The 27,663-nt window shown below is 39.8% G+C and overlaps 1 protein-coding gene across 1 annotated transcript; it reads left to right on the top strand.

Annotated features, from left to right (window-relative positions):
• The first annotated feature begins 22,411 nt into the window (after window positions 1-22,411).
• On the top strand, window positions 22,412-25,806 carry TSPYL1 (TSPY like 1). Its single transcript, XM_025925735.2, has one exon. It carries the CDS (start codon window positions 22,512-22,514, stop codon window positions 23,853-23,855), a length of 1,344 nt encoding a protein of 447 aa, XP_025781520.1. The 5' UTR covers window positions 22,412-22,511; the 3' UTR covers window positions 23,856-25,806.
• The last annotated feature ends 1,857 nt before the right edge of the window (window positions 25,807-27,663 follow it).

The raw sequence follows: 27,663 nt of genomic DNA, 5'->3' as shown, positions 1-27,663 counted from the left end.
CAAAACTAAAAGGCAACTGACAGAATGGGAGAAGATATTTGCAAATGACATATCAGATAAAGGTTTAATATCCAAAATCTATAAAGAACTTATCAAACTCAACACCCAAAAAACAAATAATCCAGTGAAGAGATGGGCAAAAGACATGAATAGACACTTCTCCAAAGAAGACATCCAGGTGGCCAACCGACACATGAAAAAATGCTCAACATCATTCATCCTCAGGGAAATACAAATCAAAATCACAATGAGATACTACCTTACACCTGTCAGAATGGCTAACATTAAGAACTTGGGCAACAACAGATGTTGGCAAGGATGCGGAGAAAGAGGATCTCTTTTGCATTGCTGGTGGGAATGCAAGCTGGTGCAGCCACTCTGGAAAACAGTATGGAGGTTCCTCAAAAAACTAAAAATGGAACTACCCTATGACCCAGCAATTGCACTACTGGCATTTATCCACGGGATACAGGTGTGCTGTTTCAAAGGGACACATGCACCCCATGTTTATAGCAGCACTATCAGCAATAGCCGAAGTATGGAGAGAGCCCAAATGTCCATCGATGGATGAATGGATAAGAAAATGTGGTATATATATATACAATGGAGTATTACTTGGCAATCAAAAACAATGAAATCTTGCCATTTGCAACTACATAGATGGAACTAGAGGGTATTACGCTAAGTGAAATTAGCCAGTCAGAGAAAGACAAAAATCATATGAGTCACTCATATGAGGACTTTAACAGACAAAACAGATGAACATAAGGGAAAGGAAACAAAAATAATATAAAAACAGGAAGGGGGACAAAACAGAAGAGACTCATACATATGGAGAACAAACTGAGGGTTGCTGGAGAGGTTGTGGGGGGGGGGAGGATGGGCTAAATGGATAAGGGGCACTAAGGAATCTACTCCTGAAATTATTGTTGCACTATATGCTAACTAATTTTGATGTAAATTTTAAAAAATAAAAAATAAAATTAAAAAAATAGATACCAAAAATAACCACCTCATTTGGATCAAATGATAAAGCATCATCTGCTTAGGGCAACCTTGGCAAATCTGCTTCTCCAACGTCATTTATTCCATTTTCTTTTGGCAATTTGAGCCATAAATTCTCCCAAAGATGTTATATTTCCATTATTTAATGTTATGATCAAATAAACAATTATTTACCAAAAAAAAAAAAAAAAAAAAAAAAAAAAGGAAGCCTAAGGAAAAGACAAGGGGTGGCCAAGTTTCCTTCCAGGCAAAGGAGGGCTGGGAAGAATCTGGGGATTTCCCTACAGCGCCTGGCTAGCTCAGTCAGTGCAACATGCAATTCTTGATCTCTGGGGTTGTGAGTTTCAGCCCCACGTTGGGTGTGGGGATTACTTAAAAATAAAATCTTAAAAAAAGAAAAAAAGAATTAAGGAGCCCCTGGGTCAGCAAACCGGGACATCTCCTCCTCTGCTGCTGATAATCAGTCAAACAGGAATTAACAGGGTGTCAGAAGCACACAGTGCTTGTACCAGGTCCGCAATCCCTCATCCAGAATTTCCAAACCCAAAAAACTTTGAAAACTATTTTTGTATCTCATCTGGCAGCAAAATCTGACCTGAATTGATCTGAAGCTCTTGATGGTGTTTCTTTATTCCACTTACTGTGCATATTCATACATTTCTCTGCATGACTATTAATGTGTTTGATAACAAGTGCTGTCTCAAAACTCACTGGGGATAATAATATGCACCCTAACTATCTCCTTTCTAAAATCCCAAAATTTCTGAATTTTAAACTCATGGGACTGTAGAGATTTCAGATAAGGAAATATGGAAGTATATTTGAAAAGTTGGGTAACTATTACCTTCACAACCTAGACTGACACCTTTAAATGAACATTTCACTCATGAAAAGTGTCCCTAGGCTTTGGCATCTTTACATCTGGAATTAAAGAGAAGGCCTTCATTTTGCCTGTTCTGACTCATTGTCCATTTCAGCATCTTTGGCTCTTTGATTCATTCTGTCCCTCAGCATCCATTACAGACCTGGCTCACCACTGAATCCAAAGCCCTCACTCTTCTTCTGGATATGGCTTTTGCTATTTGATCTCTGACCCTCCTGAACCATAACTTCCTCTAAGAATAGAGCTTACCATGGGGCGCCTGGGTGGTTCAATCAGTTAAGTGTCCGACTTCAGCTCAGGTCATGATCTCACATCTGTGAGTTCGAGCCTCATGCTGGGCTATGTGCGGACAGCTCAGAGCCTGGAACCTATTTAGGATTCTGTGTCTCCCACTCTCTCTGCCCCTCTCCCACTCACACTCTGTCTCTCTCTCTCTCAAAAATAAATAAAGCATTTAAAAAAAAAAAAGAATAGAGCTTACCAGTCCCCTTTCCCCTGCCAGTCCTTCCCTACCCTCACTGTGCTGTGCCCTATGGGACTCATCTCTTGCACCTGTGCCCTGCTGACCTGCCCCATATCCTGGGAGGCGGGGAAGTAGGCAAAAAAGGAAATCAGACCAGCCAGCCATTCAACCATCCAGTTGGCCATTGGTTAGCTAATCAGTTATTCATTCATTCACAAAATCTATATTGAAAATCCTAAGTACCTGAAGTATAGCAATTAACAGACATATTTGATGTCATCATTGAGTTTACAGTCTAGCAAGGGAAACAGGTAATAAATAATTAACTACAACTGTAGTAAGTGCTACAAATGGAGATGCAGAGTGAAGTGAGAATGTTCAAGGGGATGGGAGAGAAGGGGCCTAATCTAGTACAGACGTTCAAAGAATGAATGTGGAAGCCATAACTGTGGCTAGCAAGGAAAGAGAGAGAGAGCCTGGGGTGAGGTAAAAGAACTTTGATCAATTCACCATTAAGGGGTTTTAAGTAAGGATGTGACCTTGAGTGCATGAGGAACTGAATAAAATGGTTCTTCTCATGACCCCAAGTAGGACTGCACCTCCCGGTTCCTGAAGCACTGGGTTACATCGCCTGGTTCCACATGGGTGAGGTAGTGGCTTCCAAGAAGGACTGGCCATCTCCAAGGAGGAAGAGGTACAACACTCCCTCTCCATGTGGGTCCTCAGGACCGCTTTTCACCTTCAAGGGTGAAGCCTATCCCAGAAAAGGTTGCCTGCTCTCTCTCTCTTTATGTTCCCCCAAACATCCGCTCTAAAACCATTCAACCTGACTACCTCAGTAGTAGAACCACCATTCCACAACGAAATAATGCTCTCTTAGCACCTTGCTCCATATTTTGTTTGAATAGTATATAAAAATCACAGTTGGAATGATTTCACCTTTAAGTTTGTTGTCCATAAATGCTATTTAAACTCTTAAGGAAAGATGGCCATGAATTTGCATTAAGAGTCATTAACGCCCACCCCCTCCCTAGGTGGCTCAGTTGGTTAAGCATCTGACTCTTCATTTAGGCTTGGGTCATGATCTCACGGTTCGTGGTGAATTTGAGCCCCGAGTCTGGCTCTGCACTGACAGTGTGGAGCCTGCTTGGAATTCTCTCTCTCTCCCTATTTCTCTCTGCCCCTACCTGACTTGTGCTGTCTCTCTCTCTCTCAAAATAAATAAATAAACTTAAAAAAAAAGAATCATAATCGTATGTTATCATGATTCTTCACTTAAATAGAGCAGAATTTACTCTGGCTTACTTCCATACTCCAAGACTTTTATGCTGCCTGCTGGCATTAGGAACACTGCTGGAATTCATTCTTGAACAGAACTTTTCCTGAACTGAAACTCTACACTAAAAAGCAGTGAAGAAAACTTGTTGCCATTCATTTATTTTGGACTTAGATTCAAAGGGTAGGAGGAATGGGGGAAGGACAATAGTTCTTTGACACCAGTTAGAAGAAGGCCAAAAAATCCCTCATTAGACTTGATAGCCTGAGGCAGAATAGGAAAGCAATTATGCAAAGTATATCTTTAGCAGGAGGGGAAAGATAAGATAAATATACGTCATGAAGCATATTAAGCCCTTGCCAACTATTATACATAGTCTCTCTGAATTCTAAAATTTCCCAGGTCTTCACTACTCTGAAATTTTATCAAGAGTGGCAAATTTATATATTCAGAAGTTAAATGAATGTGTACATTTGAAGTTGGGCTTTTTCCTTTTTGTTTTCGTATCTGTATGAAAATGATATTCAAATATGGAAGGAAATGAGTATTACATACTAAGCACTGTTTAGTGTGCCAAAAATAGTAACAGCCACCTAAAATGTACTACTTGAAACTTACTATTCAGATATGACTCTATTGTTTCCAATTGTTCCTCTAATTGTGACTTCGGATCCCAATAGATTACAGCAACCTCTGAAAGTACAAATTTAGTAGTTTAGTGCCTGAATAAAGTCTCTTTCTGGAAGGCGTGAAGGTCTGTCTTTTCTTTATTCTTCAAATACTATACACATCTTCCTAACAAAAATTTACAATTTTTTTTTCTGGACTAAGATTTGTGAGTAACTGCCAAATTTAAAAAATAGTTTGAACAAAAGCATATTATTAGCAGACTGGCAGTTTATTAAAATTCCACAACTGTATTTCCATCTAATGTTCCACATTATCCTTGCCTACAGCCAACCATCACCAAAACTAGCAACCTCAGAAAACAGACAAGTGTGTTCAGTAACTTTCTTTTAGACCATACTAATTTTACTGGGTCAACTTCAGTTCACAATATACCGTGGAATTATGCATTTCAACATTAATAACTTAAAGATGTGCACTGAAAGATTATCTTGGCCCTCTTATGTTAGAAAAAAAAAAGTTGTGACTAGTTTCGTTCAAGTTTTGAAATCCTATTTGGTACAAATTGAGTGACAGGAACCTCCCTCATCTCCCTCTCTGTCTCTATAACTCTATCTAGTCTATATCTCTCTGGATCTGTATATTTTGTATGATGTCCTCTGTGCTTAGAATGCCTGACTCATTTAGGAGAAAGAAAGCAACCCGCCCATATTCTAAAGTAGCTTAAACACATTCTGCCAGGGCTGCTGCCTTAGCCAAAAGACTAAATACAACCCTGGAGTAAAGCCCCAAGTAAAAATGATAACATCCCCCAGATGATTAAAGCAGTTTAGAATTTTGTGTTTATTTCTTCTTCCTAAAAAATCTTGATGGTCCAACAAGTTAGACATCAAAAATCCTTCCAGAACTTGGGTTACTATACATTTGTAACTATATTCAGAACTCTGTGTTTACCCACCTCTCCACTACCCACAAACGTGGCACACATTTCTTCTGCGTTTTTTTTTTTTTTCTTTTTCACTCCGTTTGCCATTAAAGCCAGGAATTCAAAAATGAGGAAGTTCTGAAGGGCAGACTCTACAAAACTGATCTAACTAGGCTTATATTCTTAAAACTTTTGGCCCAAGATTGCCTAATATATTCTAGTTATAATAGTTGTAAGATTTATGAGTTCAAATTCTATGAAACTCAAAATCAGCAATGATTTTTTTTTTCTTTCCTTTTCTAAGGAATGGGAATTTACCTTTCAGGATGAGAGAATTTACCTACATTTTTAGTTAAATGCCTTTGGGGCATTTTGTTTCCTAATAGTTTTCTAAACTCATACATAACTTGGTTTTCAACAATATTTTAATGTTTATTTATTTTTGAGAGAGAGAGAGAAAGAGAGCACGCGAGCTCAAGTGGGGGGGGGGGGGTGGACAGAGAGAGAGAGGGAGACACAGAATCCGAAGCAGGCTCCAGGCTCTGAGCTGTCAGCACAGAGCCTGATGCAGGGCACAAACCCATGAACCGGGAGATCATGACCTGAGCCAAGGTGGGAGGATTAACCTACTGAGCCACCCAGGCACTCCAATTATAGATAACTTTTAATTGACTCAAATTATTTTTAAAACCACTAGAGAGAGAAAATGCTAACTGTTCCTCCATACTCAGTCCTCTCTTCTTCCTCTTGAATTTTAGGTGAGCACAAAACAGCATTAGCTAGAGACTAATTTCTCTCTGCCTCCCTTGCAAACCAAGTTTTGCCATTGGCATGTGAGTGAATATGACTGTGGAATTTTCAGGTCAAATTAAAAAACTGCTTGCCTTTACTTCCTCTTTCCCCATATATTTGTTACTCAATAATACTTGATAATTATTACCTACTTTATGAAAATTGATACCATCCTGGGAAGAGAAAAGCTAGTAAAAACTGTCCTCATGTTTAACTTGTTTCTAAACTAAGAAGGAGAAGTAAACTCACAAATAAATAAAACAAAGTAAAACAAAGCAAGTAATCATAATAGATAAACAAACAATGGTAAGAGTTCAAAAGAGAAAGGAGACTTGTGTTTACATTGGGCCCACCCAAAGAATACAGGAAAATCTCCCTATCTCAAAGTCAGTTGATTAGCAATCTTAATTTTTTCTTGTCATGCAATATTATATTCACAGATTCCAAAGGTTAGTATGTGGATATCTTTGGGATGCCATTATTCTGCCTATCACATATAATCTCATTTAATCCTTATAACCGATTTATGATTTTGGTACTAGTGTTAATTCTATAGATAAGAAATGAAGGAATAGAAAGATTAAGTGATTTACCCATGATTATTACCAAGCCAGTAAGTGGCAGATCAGAAATGAGAACTCAAATATTTTTTACTCCAGGGCCCAAACTCTGACAAAGTGACCAAAAATCCAGTCACTTTAAAGTGGCCAATAATTCAGTGTTAAAATCTGTCAGTCCCAAGGGCATCTGCCTGGCTCAGTTGGTTAAGCATACAACTTCGGCTCAGGTCATGATCTCATGGTTCAAGAATTCAAGCCCCACATGGAGCGCTCTGTGGTCAGCACAGAGCCTGCTTTGGATCCTCTGCCCTCCTCTCTCTCTGCCCCTCCCCTGCTTGTGTGCTCTCTCTCTTTTTCTCAACAATAAATAAACATTAAAAACAAATAAACAAACAAAAACAACAAACCACCAAAAACCTGTCAGTCCCAGGTTACTGACCAGTTTTAAAGCTGAATTTCCCAAGCCAGGAAAACCCCTCTGAGTCAGGCAAACCAGGATGGTTAATCACCACATCTGCACATGTAACCCAAGCCCCTATTACAATAGTTTAGTGAGAATTTTATATTAAAAGTCTGGTAATCATAGATGACAACTAAATTCTAGAGGGCTCCATCGTCGTGGGAGATGGTGCTTTATGACAGAGATGGCAAAGAAACTCTGCCTCTTCCTCCAGGTTAACTTTTCCCTGGTTTTGAAAGAGGACTTCAACTACCACTTTGACCTCAATATGTTCTTTCTAATTGATTAAGTTCTTCTTTCCAGTTTATATTTCACTCAAGCAAAAGACCCTGCAGGCAAAGAATCCCCAGTGGGAATTGAAACTATCCCCTCAACCAACAGGGACTTCCCTGAGCCAGCAAGACCCCGTCCAAGACAACGATACCTTGATTTTTTTAAAAATTTTTTTAAATGTTTATTTATTTTTGAGACAGAGAGAGACAGAGCATGAATGGGGGAGGGTCAGAGAGAGAGGGAGACACAGAATCTGAAGCAGGCTCCAGGCTCTGAGCTGTCAGCACAGAGCCTGACACGGGGCTCGAACTCACGGACCGCGAGATCATGATCTGAGCCGAAGTCGGACGCTTAACCGACTGAGCCACCCAGGTGCCCCTCGATGCCCTGATTTTTACTGCCCACCTGAATGTACCCACCAGTCTTTGTCCCATTTCTCTTATGTAAACTTGGAATTTTACATTGGAAACTTTTGGCATTTTGAAGACAGTCTTTGAGAGGCTAGTCCATTGGCCTCACTGAAACAAATTCCTTTCTTGTGTCACCACCACTTGTTTCTCTGCCTTTGGATTTTGTCAGCAGTGAGTGGTCAAACTGGTCTGTTTGGGACCCCTGGAGCCAGGTGCTCTTATATGCCTACAACCCAGCTGTAGTTTCATAAAAAGATACATTTGCTGAAGATGGTCCAGATAATTTACTCTAAGAAGATTCGTAAGTAGGACTTTGAAAGTAGATGGGAAAACACACTTGAGGTGGAAATGCAGTCTTGCTGTATATGTAACAAAACAAAAAAATCCTAAAAATATTACCTATTAAAGGTCCTATGGCTCACAGTAATTAATTATTTATAATTCACTAAAATTAGAGTCTTCGAACTTTTTTTTAATGTTTTCTCTATTTTTGAGAGAGAGACAGACACAGGGCACGCATGGGGAGTGGCAGAGAGAAAGGGAGACACAGAATCTGAAGCAGGCTCCGAGCTGTCAGTATAGAGCTGACAGGGGGCTCAAACTCACAAACCATGAGATTGTGATCTGAGCCAAAGTTGGCTGCTTACCCTACTGAGCTACCCAGATGCCTCTACCAAAATTATTGTCTTAAATTGAGTTCCCAGAGAAACTGACCCTGGGACAGGGATTGGAGTGCACTTTATTTAGGAGGTGATTCCAAGAGGTATTTGTAGGGACTGGGAAAGAGAAGGAAGGGAGGAAGATAGTGGATGATGATGAGCAGGTTACTGATAAGCACAGCTGGATTGCTGATAATGGACAAGGTTACTGATAATGGACAGATCCAATTGGGGCCTTTGAGAAGATGGTGTAGGACATACATCAGGGTTGTTCTCCACTGCAAAGGTGAGGAAGTTAGGATGCTTATCCTCCAGCTCCCTAGCATTCTAGCCAGGAAGTAGAAAACCTTCAGCATGCACTGAAGCAGTGAATGCCAAGGGGATATGGGCAGAGCCCAAACAGTTCTAATTCATCTATTCAAATCATTTCCTGAGTCTTACCACTTCTCACAAATTCTGCAGTGACAACCCTAGTCCAAGCCACCACTGCAGCGGCTTCCTCATTGGTTTCCTTGCCTCCACTCTTCCTCCCCACCCAAACCCCTACAAAATAGCCCAAATGCCTTTTCCAAAGCATAAATCCAATTATGTCACCCCCACCCTAGCAAAAACTCAGACCAGCTAGAATCTAGCTTCCTCATAGCCTCCAAAGCCTCACATGGTCTGACTCCCCCATCTCTCTGATCTTACCTCCTAAGTAAAGCTTGTTCACTACTCAGCTATCGACTCTTCTTTTTGTTGATGAGACCTGTCTCAGTCTTTGCTCTTTGGTTCTTCTGTTTACAATGCTTTTCCCAGTAGATCACCTTCCCACAATTCAGGTATAACTCAAATATCACCTCCACACAAAGGCCCTTTCTTATTTATTACCTTAGGCCCCGTCATTCTTTTCACTGACTTTCTTAGAGCAATTATTGGTCCCTCAAAATATCGTTTTATATGTTTTCAAATTTACTGTCTCTCTCTGAACACTAGAATGTAAACTCCTAAGGGGCAGTGATGTGTATGTCTTGTTCAAAGCTATATTCCCAGTACCTAGGAATTTCAGAAATATTTTTTACTAAAAAAAAAAAAAAAAAAATGTTTCCAAGATGGATGAGATTGAATGGAAAAGCTTATCTGTCTTGAATACTGTAAATGTAACTTCAATATACCATGTTTATTACTGGTTTACAACAGCCATGAAGAAATGGTTTGCTAAGCAAAAGCAAAATTCATGAGATTATGAAAAGTTTTTTCATCAGTGGAGTCCCAATTAATGAAGTTCTACTTTCAACGAGGTTTCAAAGGATAATGCTCCAGCTATTTTTAGAATGGAAATAAAATGACAACTTGCAATTTTCTTTTTCCCCTTAAGTAAATGTATTTATAGCTTTTGGATTAAAATTATTCTCTTCCAGGACTTAGCCATTGTGTTAAACAATAGCTAAAACTAACAGTATCAAAAACCCCATTAACCAACTTCCAGGAAGTAAATCATTGCTCTCTGAAAACCTAGACAGCTCTACTTTATGTAAATCTTTAAATTAAGGCTGTTATTTTTTATTTGCTATATTGTGGTTCCTGCTTTTCTGTCCTATTGTTGACTAATTTAGATATTGTATCACATCTCATCTTATAAAGACCCAATTAATAACTTGGAATGAAGTCGGCAAACTTTAAAAATAGAAAAAAATAAATGCACACCATCAGAGTTCAATAGGACACTGATAACAGAACACAATACTCTACAGTCTCAAAGTCCTTCAAATACAGCCCAACCCACATTCCAGCCTTCTTCCTTCCGTTCCCTTCCCCCTGCTCCCCACCAGCTACCCCATTTTGTCTACACTTGTTACACAAGCAGGCTTCCTCCTTCCTGTCTGCCTTTGCCTGGGTTGTTCCCCAGCCTGTCTCCCATCTTGCCCACATCCTCTACGCTCACACCTTTCTTCCCAGCTCAAGTCTCCTTCTTTTAGGAAGCTCTCTCCAAACTCAGACACTTGCTGGGTCTTTATTCCTATGCTCAGTGTTCAGATTATAGTTGGTAAAATATGCCTAACATTCCTATTTTCAAGCTGCAGTGTAATGATTTATGTCCAAATCATCATCCATCCTGCTGGGCAATCTCTGAAGGCAAGAATGGCATCTATCCTGGAATCCTCAACACTTACCATACTCACTACAGGTAATGAATGCCCTCTCAGTGGTTGATGAATATTCTACTCATTTCAACATACCTCAGGGTTCTAAGAGGGTATGTTCTGCATGTTATTTTGCTCTGCAGTGATAATTGGTAATGGAGATGGGGGGCAGGGGGAGGGATTGGAGGAGGGACTTGTTATGTCCATGTCTCCTCTTTTTCCCTCTGTTCTCCCTTCTGGAGTCAAGATGGGACAGCGGCTAGATGAAGAGACTGGACTGAGGTTCTGACACCTTATGTGTCATTTTATGTGACACCTTTGACCCCAGGACCCAGGTATCATCTTGCAGGGCTTTTCTCAGACTTATCTCTTTTTACAAATTCCTCTCTCATCTACTCTCCCTTTCAAGAGTCATTGTACCCTCAAGCTTTCTAAGTTCCCTAATAGGGCTTTCCCATTTTCCTTGACTCTTCTATACATACATCTAGACCCCAAAATTACTTAAATATATGAATATAGGATCCTTTCTATTTTAAAAGCATGTTATCTCCAATGAAATTCTAATAAGTAAACTATTTTTAACATAAAAGCTAGCTGTTTTTACTAATTCCAGCAACCCTGCATCTAAGCCTTACATATAAAATAACTTTTTATAAAAAGTATACATATTTATTAACTATTCACTAATACTAACTTGCATATTATGACCTTTAAATTTTTTTTAGTGTTTATTTTTGAGAGAGCGAGAGAGAGACAGAGCGTGAGTAGGGGAGGGCAGAGAAAGAGGGAGACACAGAATCTGAAGTAGGCTCCAGGGACCAAGGTGTCCACACAGAGTCTGATGCAGGGCTCAAACTCGTGAACCATGAGATCATGAGCTGAGCTGAAGTCAGATGTTCAACTGACTGAGCCACCCAGGCGCCCCTTATGACCTTTAATTTTAAGTGTCAACTTGACTCTGGTGTCCAGATTAAACATTCTGGGTATGTCTGGGAAGGGTGTTTCCAGAAGAGATTAGCATTTGAATGATGAACTCAACAGACTGCCTCCCCCAGGTAGGTAGGCCTCATCCAATCCACAATCAGCAGAGAAAGAAGGAATTCACCCCTTTTTCCTGCCTCACTGAATGAACTGGGACATCTCACATTTTCTCCAGCTTGGGGACTGGGATTTACACTATCTGCTCCGTGGGTCTCAGGCCTTCAGATTCAGACTAAAGTACACCACTGGCTTTCCCAGGTCTCTAGTTTGTAGATAGAATAGATCATGGGACTTCTCAGCTTCCATAATCACATGAAGCAATTCATCAAAATAAATCTCCATATGTATATCTACATCTATATCTACCTCCTATTAATTGTTTCCCTGAAGAACACTGACTAACACAGATTTTAAAAATATACTTTCCTAACAGAAATAGAAATAAATCCCCAAGGTCAATTGAGCTAGAAGCTCAATTTTTAAAGCAATACTCCACAATACAGAACTTCACCTCAATAAATTAAGTTTGACTGCGCTTCAGCTGTTTTAAATAATTCTCTAACCTATTATTGGGCTTACCACAGAGACTTCAGGGGGAAAAAAAAAAGTCTTAATCACCTTGAACTCAATATCACATTTTGAGCAAATGTTTTTGCTTCAACTTTTGAATACCAATCCAAAATTTTTCAAAGCAAATGTGTTAGTTTGTATTGTTTTCTTCTTTTGAGTGAATACTAAACTATGTATTTGACCAAGTAAAGTCCAATTGTTTCATCATTGTATGAGAGGGTTTTCTTCAATGTTTGTTTAAAAAAATATTTTAAATTCAAAGTGTAAAAGTCAGGGGCGTCTGGGTGGCTCAGTTGGTGGGTGTCCAACTCTAGATCTTGGCTCAGATCATGATCTCATGGCTCGTGGGTCTTTCTCTCTCTCTCTCTCTGCCCCTCCCTTGCTCCTGTTCTGTCTCTCAAAATAAATTAATAAACTTAAAAAGAAATATTTTTTTAAAGAGACAGGTGGAGCACAAGTGGGGGAGGGGCAGAGAAAGAGGGAGACACAGAATCTGAAGCAGGCTCTAGGCTCTGAGCTGTCAGCACAGAGCCCCACACAGGCCTCGAACTTGTGAACTGCGAGATCATAACCTGACCTGAAGTTAGAAGCTTAACTGACTGAGCCACCCAGGCGCCCCTAAAAAAATTTTTCTTAAAGTGTAAAATTCATTTTAATGTAAACAGCTCTCTAAAATTGTAGTCAACAAAAAGTTAAAGCCTTCTTCCTCTTTCCCATCTCCAATACCCTGGAGACCAGTTTTGCTGGGCACACATATTTATACCAGTAAATAGGGGACTTCCTTCAACCCCACTTCTCCTTACAAACTTTCTTCCTTCAACTCAACATCTCCCTGAATATATCCCCTAGTCAGTCTCCCTTTCTGAACTGCCAATTATGAAAGAACTTGCTTATGCTATTTATACTTTCTTCATTTCTCATTCATTCTTCAACTCTGGAACCATCTCTCCTTCTACTCTTCTGAAACTGCTCTCACTAAAGACACCATGCCCACACAGCTACCCAATTCAGGAACTTTTCTTCCCAGTCTTCGTCTCACTTGACACGGCTGCATCCCCTGAACCCTAGGGTCCTGAAGTCCATTCCTCCCTTGCCTTCTGGGACAACACTCTTCTGGTTCTTCTATTGTTACAGGTGGGTGGCAGAGATGCTGGTCCTTGCTTCACAGAGTCGAAGAATGAAATCTCAGGGACAGCAGAGAGTGAGCAAAGTGACAGAGTTTATTGAGTGAAAGTACAAAGCTCCCCAGAGTGAAAGGGGTCCCAACTGGGTTGCCACCAAGGATTTCTGTTTCTGACCTTCTACTGGGAACTTATCAGGAACTGAATAATAGTTTATGAGACTCTATTTATGGCGCCTAGAATGGGCAGGTTCTGGAATGGGTTTACCCTTTTTTTTCCAAAACCCATCTGCAGCAATAGCTTCACACCTGCATTTGCAGCTGTGTGTGTGTCGGGGCGGGGGGGGGGGGGGGGGCGTTGGGTGGACTCCTCAAGGAGTAGGATGGCCAAGGGCCTCTTCATGAGCCTTGAATTGAAGCCTAGGGGGTGGCCAGGTGGAGCCATCATAGGCACAATCAGCCTCCCCAAAGGTCCTTTACCTATCCCTGCCTACTGTTAACTCTTTCCCTAATCACTATCACTAATTGCTACTTTTCAATTCTTCTGTTTGTCCCACTTCACCTGTCTCTCTCATGTCAGTGTTCCACAGATTTCTACTCTTGGGTCTCCTTTCTTCTCTTCTGTCTTTCTGGGTACTCATCCACTATGATAGCTTCAACTATCACCTACACCTTAATGACTTCCAAATCTATCTGTAGACCCTTGTGTCAATGAGACTAATGCCATCGTGGACAAATTTGCCATGATGACTATTCTGTTACTGGAAACCTTCTTGAGCACACTCCCCTCTCCCTTCTTTTGTTCGGTCACACCCTTAATTACACTGTCATAGCAGAACACTCCTGATCTGCCCTGGAGATATGACTATTCTAAACTGTTCTCCTCTTGAGTAGTCCCTCAATCTGTACTCCCAGGCTCCAGGGCTATAAAAGCAGGTCTTAAGGGAGGTGGGATTGTGGAGATCTTCTCGTCTTGTAGCAGCCCAAGACATGCTTCTATCCATATGTCCCTTTAACAAACCACATCCTGTCAAGCTGGACTTGTCAGCCTTTTTCTTTGGTCTTCTGGTTCCTTTGGCCTTTGGAGGTTATTTGCATATATCTTTTACAGAACAACCCTACTCTTCTCCTGATCTACAAAGGCCCAAATTTATTTTCCAATATTTCTAATGGGCTGCCCCAGATTCACAATGAAACTCTCCTTGGGATGCCTGGGTGGCTCAGTAGGTTGAGCATCTGACTCTTGATCCCAGGGTCATCACGGAGCCCTGTGTCAGGCTCCACGCTGAGGGTGAAGTCTGCTTAAGATTCTCTCTCTCTCTTTCTGCCTCTGCCTCTCTCCCCTGCTCATTGTTGTCTTTCTCCCTCTCTTAAAAAAAAAAAAAAATTAAGAAAACACAAAAAGAAACTCTCCTTGCCTATAATTGAACTTATGATCTCTTCCCTCCCATAATAACTAGATTGTAACCTGATCTTCTTCCTATATTCCATAGCTCACTCACATTTCCACCCATCCCTGTTGTCCAGACTGAAACAAATCAACCTTCCTCAACTCTTCTCCAATATTCATAACTAGTATTTCAATAAATACTTCTCTGAAATATTCTGTTCTGTCAATACTACATTTCTAAATATACTTTCATCAACCTTTGCTTGAATTATTACAACACTCAAAACTAATTTCCTAGTCTTTATTCATACAACCTTCAAGCCATTTTTCATATTGCAATCAATTAATGTCATTTTCTGACACATCCATGTCAGTCCCATTTTAATACCTCCAATATCCTCTAATATAGGATTTTAAAATGCATATATAATTACATGTTATACACCTAAAATAATAACTCTTTCACACACATAAGACCCTTAGACATCAGATTCGATTTTATCTAACCATCACCCCCCCCACTAATTGCTCTTTTAGCCATTCCTCAAGCTGTCTGGGCTCCTGCTTGCCATCTGGGTCTTTGCTCAGGGTGTTTCATCAGCATTTAATCAGCAATTTCACTGGGGTTGAACTGTGAAAATTTTCTCTCTTCCGGAGAGAAGTAAGCAGTTAAGATGATCCTTCTGTTTTTTAAATCAGGGAAGTTTCCAATATGGGTAGATGATATGTTAAATGGGAAGGATGCAGATTTCCTCTCTCTTCTTAGGATGAGTTAGAAATATTTCCAAATTGGACTTAATGTATTTCCTGATAACAAACTTTTTATTTTCAAAATTTCCTCCTGAGTATAAAACAGTAAAATCTAGTGAAATATTTATTGGCTAGAGCTCTTTTATCCTTGAGTTCATTCATCAGCAACTGAAATCTCTGAACCCCAAGTGTAAGAATCTGGAAATGCTGTTAAGTTAGAAATATTAGCGGTAGTAGGAGGTATTTTTTCTTAAATCTGTCTCACATTTAATAAATGTTTCCACTGAGGGCACTTGTCTCCTAAAAGCCATAAGTTCTGTTTAGATTAATATACTGAAGTTCCCACGGCTGTATAAGTTAGCCTTCAATGTGGAATCATTCAATCAATGTAGCCAACGTTGCATAAGAATCCTCTGGGTGCTACTGAAGACACAAACCCTGGAAAAAGAAGTTATCAGGAGTCCTTGAGTTCCCTGGTTACTGTTAAAGATTTCAAGAAATCAAAAAGCAACACGGCATAGTAGAGAGAGCTTTGAAGTTAGGCAAATTGGGTTTATATCCACACTCCATTAATTACTAGCTATGTAACTTTCAGCAAGTCACTTGACCTCTCTGAGATTCCTCATCTGTATAATAAGGTGAATTCTACCTATGTCATAGAGGGGATGAGAAAATTTCTATTAATGGCCAAATGAATGAATCATGGTCTCCTTCCAAATCAACTTTTCACATTTTAAAAACAGACATGCATAGAATAGCTTGCTTGCAAACCAAAGGAAATTGTAATATAGTACTAGAGCCAAGGAAGTCACAAATCAGAGTTCTCAGCCTAACAGATGAAGTGTTATAACAATCAAATATCAAGTTAGATACTATAATATGAATTTTTTACATTGAATTAATTTTTATGTGGAAAGTGGTAAATGACTTAGATGAAACCTGTTTTAAAACAAGAGGGCTGGTTTTTGTTTTTATTTTTATCATGAAAGTCTGACTGTTGTAAAAAGGTTTTTGACCTTGGGACTGTACCAAAAACAAAATTACTAATATTTTTGTAAGATTACATATGAACTCCAGAGTTCTAATGAATAGGGCAACACAAATTCATGGGAACAATATTTAAAGGATTTAGCTATTTATCTAAACTTCATACTATCTATAAAATGCATAGAAATATTTTCCCTTGGATGAGATTTCTTAACCTTAGGATTTTGAGATGCTTCCAAATATAAAATTAAATGGACATTAAATGGCTTGATTGTCCACTTTTGGTATTGTACTAAACAATCACTATGACTCACAGTGATGTAAAATTCTATGAAATTATTTTCATTAATTGTTTCACATTTGTTATTTTCATTTATAAATTTTTTCACTTTACTAAAAGTACAGTAGGGGTTTGTCCCACCAAGCATACATTTTATTGGTCATTTAAATGACTAACATAGGGGTGCCTGGATGGCTCAGTTGGTTAAGCGTCAGACTTTGGCTCAGGTCATGATCTCACGGTTGTGGGTTCAAGCCCTGTGTCAGGCTCTGTGCTGACAGCTCAGACAGCACAGAACCTGGAGCCTGCTTTGGATTCTGTGTGTCTCTCTCTCCCCTCCCCTGCTCACGATCTGTCTCTCTCTGTCTTTCAAAAATAAACGTTAAAAAAAAATGTTTTTTTAAATGACTAACCTAATTACACAAGTTACTTAACTAATGCTTCCTGCATTTGATTTAGCTTCATTCTTCTCTCTGAAGTAATGGCTCACTTTTGTAAATAATTTTAATCAATAAGTTTTATAGTGAAGTAACATAATATTTAGATTGTCTTTTTGATATCACATGAGCCAGGAGATAAATACTTCTAGTGAAAATACTAACTCCCATTATAAATGCACACAATTTTTGCTCCAAAAAATGCTAACTGAATACATGAATTTTAATAATCGATTTTCTTTTACCCTTAAGACCTTTATAAAGTATAGGCCTGCAATCTCTGTGGTATGGCATTTTAGTTCTAACAAGCCTTCAAGATTCTGTATGTCTAATATGTTAGTGTTGTCTAATAGAACTTTCTGCCATGCATGGTCCAATAGAGTGGCTACTAGCCAGATGTTGCTACTGAGCTCTTACAATGTGGTTAGTTCCTCAGACTGATGAACTGAATTTTTAATTTTAATTAATTTAAATTCAAATAGCCATATGTGGCTGTAATGGATAGTGCAGGTCTAGAATGTATGTTGAAATAGCTGGAACAGTAAACAAGTGTGATTACTATACCCTCATCCCGACTTCTTTTTCATGTTGTTCAATTATTACATATAGTAGGACACAAAACAAGTGTCGTTTCCTGGATAAAGCTTTTATTGACCACTCTAATACACATGGATGTCTTTCTTGTCTGAATCCTAAACACAACTGCTTTATAAAGGAATTTAGTGCCTGACTATCTTGCACAATAGTTTAATTTTAATATATGTAAGTTTTAGTATAAAACATTACAAATAATACTATCAGCTTTTATTCATTGACAGCTAACAGTGCTAAACATTTTACACATATCTTATTTCATCTTCATAACAGGCTGGTATAGTGTGTATTATAGTCTCTAACATATGAGGAAACTGGCTCAGAGAGTAGAAGCGACTTGTCTGGGTTAAACAGCTAGTGAATGGCCTAGCTGGAACTTGAAACCAGGTCCATTCTAGTCTACAGAGGTAGAGACCTTGTTGGGAGTAGGCGGGGTCATATGAGATATTTAGGCTTGATTTGATTATTGGAAGCCATCATAACAAATCTAAGCCCCATATGAGAAAACTACTTTGCCACAATTACAGCTTAATAGGAGTAAAAATTTCAATTCAATTTAAATTACAAGAGTATTTCATTTATAGTGAAAGAAAATTCCAAAGACATGTCATTTTCTTAAAGACCAGTTGCTCCCTCTAGTGAAAAATCAATGGTAATTCCATAACCACTAAGTAACAGATTCTAAGTAGATGTACCTTCCTTTCGCATGCCTTAGAAATCTGTGCAGGTGTATTTTGGTTATTAACAAGAATGTTATTGACTTCCATTAGCTAGGGTCAGGAATGCTATATACCTACAGTATATAAGTCCTCAACAACAAAAAAGTTGTCCCACTTCAGAGGGGGAAATCTACCTATATTTACTTATGTAAGCCTTCAGTTTAACATCATTTTACATGCAAAAACAAAATATGTTTGCACTATTTTACTGTGCAATGGATTTTCCAGGAAGTAAACTATGGTATTTCATCTAACTCAAGACATTATAAGTTATAAAACACAGTATTACTTAAATATCATGAAGACAGAAAAAAAAAAAACTATTGCTGCTAAAATTATGACACAATGCAGTTATACATAATTTTTACTTTATCTTTAAAAAGCTCTTTTATTTTTTTTAAGTTTTATTTATTTAAGTGATCTCCACACCCAATGTGGGGCTTGAAGTCATGACCCTGAGATCAAGACTCAGTTGCTCTACCAACTGAGCCAGCCAGGAGCACCTAAAAGCTCTTTTAGACTTATTTAGACATAATCAAATATCACACTTGGATATATATATAAAAGAAAAAACAAAAACAAAATAAATTGTTCAGATATTTCTAAAATGTCTTCATATTCAGAAAGCTTTCTGCAACAGTTTTTGACTCAGAATTGTGAATATTTATGTTTTTCCAAACAATATTATTCTCTCTTCTCTCAACTACGTTGATGATGCTATATTTCTTAAAGGAGTGCTCAACTCTTGTATCTAGGATTTTCTTTAAAGCCACAGACACCAGTTATTAGGTTTTGATGTTGGCACTTTTTTGAGCCTTCCAAAGATACTGATGGAAAGTTTTCAAACAACAACCAGTGGCTGTAACCCTTCTTCAGATGGTTTTGAAAGTTGTCCAAAATGAAATCAGTAACAACAACCAAGTTCTCACGTGCTCAGGCAACGACAGTTAACATGTCATGAATGACACCTGGCTCACAGTGCTTATGACCCATTCTGATTACAGAAATGTGAAAATATATTTCTTACAATGGAAGAAATGTGAAGCCAGGGCAATCAAGGAGAACTCACACAGCTCATAAAACATTTGTAGGAATTCAGAGCAGGAAGATTAATGAGTCCATGTACAGGAAAGTTGCCCTTAGGAGAAGGGAGGGGAAATGTATCAGTTTTTATGCATGACCTTGGTTAAGTTAGTTAACCTCTCAGAGTTATCGTTTCCTCTTTTAAAAATTTGACAATTTAATGCACGTAAAATGCCTGGCACATTCTAAAGCAAGATAGGTTTGTGATGGGGTCTTAGAGAATGAACAGTATCTGCCGAAAAAGAGAATATTTCAGTTAGCAAGATAACTCTGTCATGTAAAAGAGATACATAGTCCTTTTGAGACTGTAGATTCAAAAAGATAAGGAAAAACTTCCACAAGTAATAGCCACAAGTAATATTATTAATATATTAAGTACAATTTTCTGTAGCAAATAGTAATCATATATTCTTTTTTTTCCTACATGGCAAAATAACTCCTTGAGCACATGAGGCTTGATGCAGACTGAAATCATAAAGAGTTCCTTCTTCTGTGTAAAGATTCTTTCTAAAAAAAAAAAAAAGTGGCACAAAATACATAAATCTGCTTTTCCCTCTTAATCCTTGTTTCTCGCTAGACCTTCTCTTACTCAAAAGTGATCATAACCTGGACTCTCCATCTTCTATAATGATCACCACAATCATTTCTGTACTGTGACTTTCAGACAAGTAAAAGAAATTTAAGTTTTTCCTCATTTTCTATATATTTTCAATCAAATATCCCATACTATGGCTTTTCCAGATGTACTAACAGTAAGAGAAGGAAAGGTTCCTCCACAGTGTCTCAACACTATCTGGAGAAATTACACTCACTAGAATCCTTATTACATTACATGCACCATCTCTGATTGGAGGCTTTCCTAACATTATCAGAGCACTAATTAAATACACTTGCAGAAATCATAATAGTGCCTTTGACAAATAAAGCACATCTAGTACTGGTGAAAGCCTCGCAATAGTCTTCTGCTTAAAAATAGAAGTTTTCACTTAGTATACGTTTTCACTTTAGGGGGTGCCAGCGTGGCTCAGTCGGTTCAGCATCTTGACTTTTGATTTCAGCTCAGGTTATGATCTCACAGTAGTGAAATGGAGCCCCATGTAAGGCTCTTTGTGGACAACGTGGAGCCTGCTTAGGGTTCTCTCTCTGTCTCTCTCCCCCGCTTGTGCGCTCACTCTCTCACAAAAATAAATAGATGAACATTAAAAAAAAATTTCCACTTAGGCTGGAGAAACTGTATTCTGTCCACTTGTTCCCCTATTCAACATTCCAGTAGTGTAACACTGTGCAAGGCAGTGTGCTAGGCACTAGGTAAACAGTAGTAAACAAAACTCTGACTGTCCTTGGAGTTCACAGTCTTCTCAAATATCTTTTGTGGTAGGTTTTAGCTTTAATTTTCTTCCTGGGTGTTGCCTAATTCTGGTCTCAATAACCAAAAAGAGGCTCAGGATATGATACATCACAGCTGTTGGGCAGGAGGCAGGACCTCAGAGGAAGCGATGGGCAAGGTTGAAGGAGCTGCTGCTAGGAAAAACAGGACACACACAGAGATGCAACCAAACCTCAATCCAAGGAGTATTCATTTCATATTGCTTTAGTAACAAATTACCACAAACTTAATAGCTTAAAACCACACAAATTAATTTTTGCATAGTTCTGGAGGTGAGACATCATCAAGATGTTGGCAGTGCTGCATTCCTTTGAAGGCTCTACAGGAGAATCTATTTCCTTACCTTTCCAGCTTCTGGATGCTGCCTTCATTCCTTGGATCCTGGTTCCTTCTGCCACCTTCAAAGCCAGCAGCAGAGCATCTTCACATCTCTTTCTCTTTTTTTCTCACTTCTGATTTGATTGTCATGTATTCTCAGACTGATACTCCTAACTCCTTTTTATAAGGACTCTTGTAATTCCATGGCACCCACCTGGATAATTCAGTGTAATCCTCCCATCTGCAGATCCTCAACCTAATCGTATCTGCAAAGTCCCTTTTGCCACATAAGATAACATATCCATAGGTTCTGAAGATTAGGAAGTGAACGTCTTTGGGGGCCATTATTAGGCAAAGCAAACAGGAAAAAATGTTTGCCTACTTTACACCTCGAGTCAACTAACTGCACACAGGCATTCTGCAAGTTTGTTTTCTACTTCAAGACCATCTTGATTATCCATTTTAATGAGATTTTCTTTATAAAAACGTTGGTGGGTAGTCCCCCACTGGTATTTCTCTGAAGCCTTGTAGCTCTCTAACGCATTTTCCTCACAAGTAAACAAACTAAAAACTAGAGACACTGACATCCCTCTTAAATCAAGTCTATGAACTGACTGCCATGAATACATACTTCATTAGGGCCTTCTGCGGAACTAAATTCGTTAACAGATTAATAGTTTATGGGGCTGAAAACAGCTTTTCTAATTTTCTGCAGTGAGGGGTCATGGAGCAAGAGACAGCTAATTGACCCTGGCTTAATTCCTGCAGACACTATGTATCACAGACTCTTCTTTGATGCATATTATAAATTTAGAACTACCAAGGAATACTATGCATCACTTTGGTGGTAAAACGCTGAGTAGTTTTCTCCCACTAATGTTAGAGGTTGGAGTTGATACTTTCATGTCATTTCTACTGGAGAAAAGAGAAACAAATTGCTATTCACCTCAGTTTAAAAATAAAAAGATTTTTGTTTCTGGCCACTATGGGGTAACAGTGAAGAAATCTATCTTCCGGTCTAAAAAATACATACGCAGACCCGGTAAAACGTGTGTTTTCAGACAACAGGCAGTGTAGTGCTGCGATCGCTACCAGTACCCCAGCTTACATGCTGCAGGCAGTTTCCAGATGCATCGCTGGGAGTGCCCTCACTGCCTTCAGTCTCTGAGTCCCAAATACATTTATGCACATAAGTCAAATTATTGCTTCACCCTCCTAAATCCATACAAGTAAAACTAAAGGCAACAAGCTGGGACCGCAAGCAGGGGCGGAGCAAGCAGCCACTTCTCGCGTTCTGGTGAGATCCACGGCCCTGACGTCACCCTCGCAGAGACTCTCGCGGGATTTCAGGGTGGGTGGCGCGAGCCGCCGGTTTAGGAGGGGGCGTTGTCTGTGAGCAAAACAGCCGTTAATCTGTCGTTGGTCAGGCTGCTGCTAACATGAGCGGCCAGGATGGAGCTGAGACGTCCCCTTTTCCTCAAACTCGCAGTCTCACGACTCTCGGCCGTACCCCAGGAGACCCCGACCCACACCAGCGCCTAAAGCTCCGTGAGGAAACCGAGGCGTCACAGGTGATGGCGGAGCCGGGTGAGGGAAGCTCGGAGACTGTCGCGCTCCCACCGCCTCAGCTTCCAGAGGAGCGGGGAGCCTTCCACGCCCGCGCGGGCTGTGGCCAAACTCCCCAGATCCGAGGCGGTGGGGATCGAGGTTTCGTAGAGACCGAAGCCGGTCGGGCGGAGGCCCCGCCTCTAACGGAAGGCCTGGAAGCTGGGTCTGTGTCCGTGGCAACGGACAACAGCTTGAAAAATGGCTGTCGGAGTGGAGAGCCGGGCGGCCCAGGTGGGGAGAAGCCCCCAGGAACCTGTGTTGCAGAGAGGTCGGGGTCTGAGGTGTTGGAAGAGGTGAAGGCCAGTGAAGTGGAGACAGAAAAATGCACCGTTTTCTCGGTAGCAGTGGATGAAGCGGTGGAGAAGAAGGGAGTGAAGGAAGAGGAGACGGTGGAGAAGGAAGGAGTGAAGGAGGAGGAGGTGGTGGAGCAGAAGATGGAGATAGAGAAGCAAGTAGGGGAAGAAATAGAAATGATGGAGGAAAATAGAGTGGTAGAGGAGGTGAAGGAGGACGCGGGGCTCCGACCCTTGAATATGGATCTTCGCATGAACCCCCTGGAAGCCATCCAGCTGGAACTGGACACTGTGAATGCTCAGGCTGACAGAGCCTTTCAACAACTGGAGCAGAAATTTGGGCGCATGCGTCGTCACTACCTGGAGAGGAGGAACTACATCATTCAGAATATCCCGGGCTTCTGGGTGACTGCCTTTCGGAACCACCCCCAGTTGTCCCCCATGATTAGGGGCCAAGATGCCGAGATGTTAAGATACATAACCAATTTGGAGGTGAAGGAGCTCAGACACCCCAGAACTGGCTGCAAGTTCAAGTTCTTCTTTCGAAGAAACCCCTACTTCAGAAACAAGCTTATTGTCAAAGAATATGAGGTCAGAGCCTCTGGCCGAGTGGTGTCTCTTTCCACTCCAATCATATGGCGCCGGGGCCATGAACCCCAGTCCTTCATTCGCAGGAACCAAGATGTCGTCTGCAATTTCTTCACCTGGTTTTCAGACCATAGCCTTCCAGAGTCTGACAAGATTGCTGAAATTATCAAAGAGGACTTGTGGCCCAATCCACTGCAGTATTACCTGTTGCGTGAAGGAGTCCGTAGAGCCAGACGTCGCCCAATAAGAGAGCCTGTAGAGATCCCCAGGCCCTTTGGATTCCAGTCTGGTTAATCTCTGCCTTTGGAAATACTGTGCAAGGTCCCTACTACCCCTTGCTGGACTTGTGCTTGGACAACAAGAAATGGGTATGCCTTCTACCTTTTTTTTTTTTTTTTTTTTTTTTCTTTTTTCCCCCTGACATTTTTACAACCTCTTCCTCTGGACAGTTTTCTCAACCTCGAGATTGAGACTTTCAAGACCTTGCTCCTCCATTTCCACATGGCCTTCATGCTATTCTGCATTACTGTCACATGCTGCATGGTCATGATTCACATCACTCCTAAGCCAAGCAAATGATGCTGTAAATTGCACTGCCTTTATCTGCACTGCATGGACCCTGTTTGTTCCTAGGGCTTTTTGACTCTTTCCACCTGGAATTCTAACTTTGCCTAGGAGCCCATTCTACCCATTTTGCTCTGCAGTATAGGCAGACAATTGTGGGGCATTAATATCAAGAGAGCAGCAGTGGGCCAGTTGGTCTTATTTATGTGACTCTGTGGCTCTTCTTGTACCTCTAGTCACCTACTGCTTACTACTGGCTATGCCCACCCACCTTGGGCTACTACCTACTGGATGAATACCTTGCAGATCACTGTCAGCCCCACTGTGGTCTTGTTTCTTTTAAACAAGAATCCCTAGAGCTGGTGATGGACCCAGATTTCCTGCCAGCACACAAAAGACCCTTCCATTCCTTTCTCAAAAGACATCCTTGATTCCTTACCCCCTCTCTCCTCTCCCTTCATGATCCAGAACCCGACTGTCAGGCAAGTAGTTAAGGTGACAAGTTAAGACTTTATTCTTATGGCAAGAGTAAGGATGGTGTCCATTCCAAGTACCAGGCTTTCTCAGCCTCAACTAGTAAATTCACACAAAACCTAGGTATACCTCTTTGTGCCTCTTCTCCTTGCCCTGAACATGGTTAAGTGCCAGGGTGGTAGTACACTTTCTCCCTGTCTGCCTCTTGTCTCTTAAAGAAAAAAAAAATGATAGCTCAAAAGTAGGCCTTTTAGTTTAATTTAGCTTTAGCTCTTTATGATTTCCAGGGACAGGTTGTCCGGTAAAATAGACTTCTAGAGCTCTTATTTCCCTCTGCATTCTTCCCCATCCTCCACTCCCTTTAGCGACACCTAGAGGGTTTAAAAGGAGACAGATATAGATGAAGTGATATCTAGTTCATAGTCATGGAAGAACTAGAGCTTTTGATGGGTGCTCTAAGCGGGGGAAACAGCAGACGACCACAGGCGAAAATGAGCAAGATAAAAATTGGGCCTAAGATTAAGACTGGCTTGGCAGAGCCTTCAAGGAAAAGGTTCTTTTTCTATCAGTGGTAATGGGAGGAGAAATACTTTTTCTCAGGATTTCTATGGGAGAATTGAGTGTTAAATGTGTTGCTTAGAGAAGAATACTTTAAAGAAACAAAGCAACTTTGGGTGCTTTCTGTTGTTTTCATTCTGTTGTTTCATTTTCTGTTTTCATTTACGTGGAAGATTAGTACTGTGTTTTTTTTTCCCACTAGTGTTTAGTAAAATAACATTTTCTGTTTCTGCTTAATGGGAAAACCGAGCTGTACAGGCTTTCTTTTTGCTTTCTGTTGGGAACATTTGGAAAAATAACAATTTTATTTTCCTGTAAGATATAGAGACTTAACTGAATATTTATGAGTTTTCAACCTCTTGTTTCTGTTAAAAATGTATTCTTAGAAATATAATTTGAGTAACTTGGTTTTGTCAGATTTTGAAGACTGGGAATTGTTGTCTTCATGGAAAAATAACCTACAAAAAATGTTTGACTTGATTGTCTTTCTTGGTAACTTACCCTGGTAACAACTTGGTAAATGATGTGTCTCTTTTCCTAAATATCATAAATACTTGTGAGATTGCTCTTTCAAACTGGAAATGTACCATTGGGATATTTGTCTTTCTGTATATGCATCGTGGTAAAATAAAAGCATGTTATTCTGCTAGATTTCTTTTTTTTCCACCCTGCCCATAAACGTGTGAATTGTTCAAAATAACAGATTATGGAACTATTAAAATTCTAAAAACGGATACAACAGACATTATCCCAGAAGTAAGAAACTAGGGCACACTGCTCTGTACCTTGCAAGGTTGGGAGGGTTGTTACTGTTGTTTTGCTTTAGTTCACAATTGCAAGTGCTTACTCATGATGTCACTTTTTTCCATATAGCTTGTGCAGGACCACCACTCCCTTCACTTCCTTAAAGCTTCCATTTCTATCTCTGTCAATGATATTCTTGTGTCATTCAGGTTCTTTTTATTTGCTTATGCATTTAATAAGCAAACAGAGTTTCTGTCATAAGTGATAAACCCTTCTCATACTTTCTCAGCTGTAAAAACTTGTTCATTCTTTTCTTCAAACCTCCCCACTTTCTATTTGTGTCAAAATTTTCAAGGCCTGATAACTCTTCTGCCTTAACAGTTCTTCTGTTCCCTTTAGGGAAGATGAAATATTTCAAGTACTTGGTGTACTTACAGGGACTTACTGTTCTAGAAAATAACACATAATTTGTTAACAGTGAATTCCACAAATATTTATCAAGGCATTCTGTCAGGCCTTCAGAAGGTAACAAAAAGAAGATAAAGTCATTCCCTTTATTGTTAAAAACTGGGGGAAGGGGAGCCTGGGTGGCTCAGTTAGTTAAGCACCTGACTTTGGCTCAGGTCATGATCTCATGGTTCATGAGTTAAAGCCCTGCTTTGGGCTCTGTGCTGACAGCTCAGGGCCCGGAGCCTGCTTTGGATTCTGTGTCTCCCTCTTTCTCTGCTCTTCCCCCCGCTCATGCTCTGTCCCTCTCTCCTTCAAAAATAAATAAACATTAAAAAAATAATAGTAATAATAAAGTAGTCCCATTGGGTTGCCTGGGTGGCTCAGATGGTTACGTGTCTGACTCTTGATTGCACCTCAGGTCTTGATCTCAGGGTTGTGAGTTCAAGCCCTGCATTATGCTCTGCTGGATGTGAAGCCTACTTAAAAAAAAAATAATAATTAATAAAGAATAAAGTAGTCCCTTAACAAAAAAGAAAAAAAAAAGTAAACCCTTAACATTTAGGACCTATAGATTCATATTCTTCTAGAATAAAATGTTTTGTATTTTTGGTTTACAGATGTACCTGAAGGTCAGAAAATAAAATTTCAGTCATCAGCTATACCATTTTGTGTATGTTAACATAGGCTCTAAATTTTAACAATTGGCCAGGCAACAGAAAAAAAAAATCTGAATATAGCATTGTACCAAGTCAATTCAATGCTCACCACTTGAAGCATATTTTATTTTTGAAAATTAGTGTAGCCTTGCAGTACAATCTTGCAGCAGCAGTTATTATTTTGTATTGGCTACTACATTAAGGGCTATACGGGCTAGTAAAGTGAAGGTTGTCCTTGCAATTGAGGAACTTACAATCTCATTGAGGAGGGAGTATCTTTTCTTGAATGTTTCCTCTTCAGCAAATTCACATACTCAAACCAGTCATGTGCACAAGAAAACTCAGGATTAACGTGGCAAAGAGAAGGTGTCAGAGATGATCAGGATTGTCCCTTCAGGACCAACTTTCCCTCCCTCAGTGTTAAATATATAATTGAAGTCCTAGACTATGGATGTGACAGATACAATATTTATGCATTCACTATATATATATGGGAGCTATTTCACTTGTGAGCAGTACTTTCTCCATGTTTGCTTGAAGTGCTTTGTTTTAGCTCTGAAGGGCCACTTTAATCCATTTCCTCTGACCTCAGGGGTTCTCAAGACTCACAGAAGAGTTTCTGTCAGGCCACATTAGGAAAAAATGTCTACTTTTTG

Source organism: Puma concolor, chromosome B2, assembly GCF_028749965.1.
Source record: "Puma concolor isolate L17-30 chromosome B2, mPumCon1.1.hap2, whole genome shotgun sequence".
NCBI lineage: Eukaryota > Metazoa > Chordata > Mammalia > Carnivora > Felidae > Puma > Puma concolor.
The sequence above is the reverse complement of the archived record's forward strand: the minus strand, read 5'-3'. Positions and strand labels throughout refer to the sequence as shown.

Coding starts and splice junctions, on each gene's coding strand:
- TSPYL1 (XM_025925735.2), top strand. CDS start 22,512: ATGAGCGGCCAGGATGGAGCTGAGACGTCCCCTTTTCCTCAAACTCGC.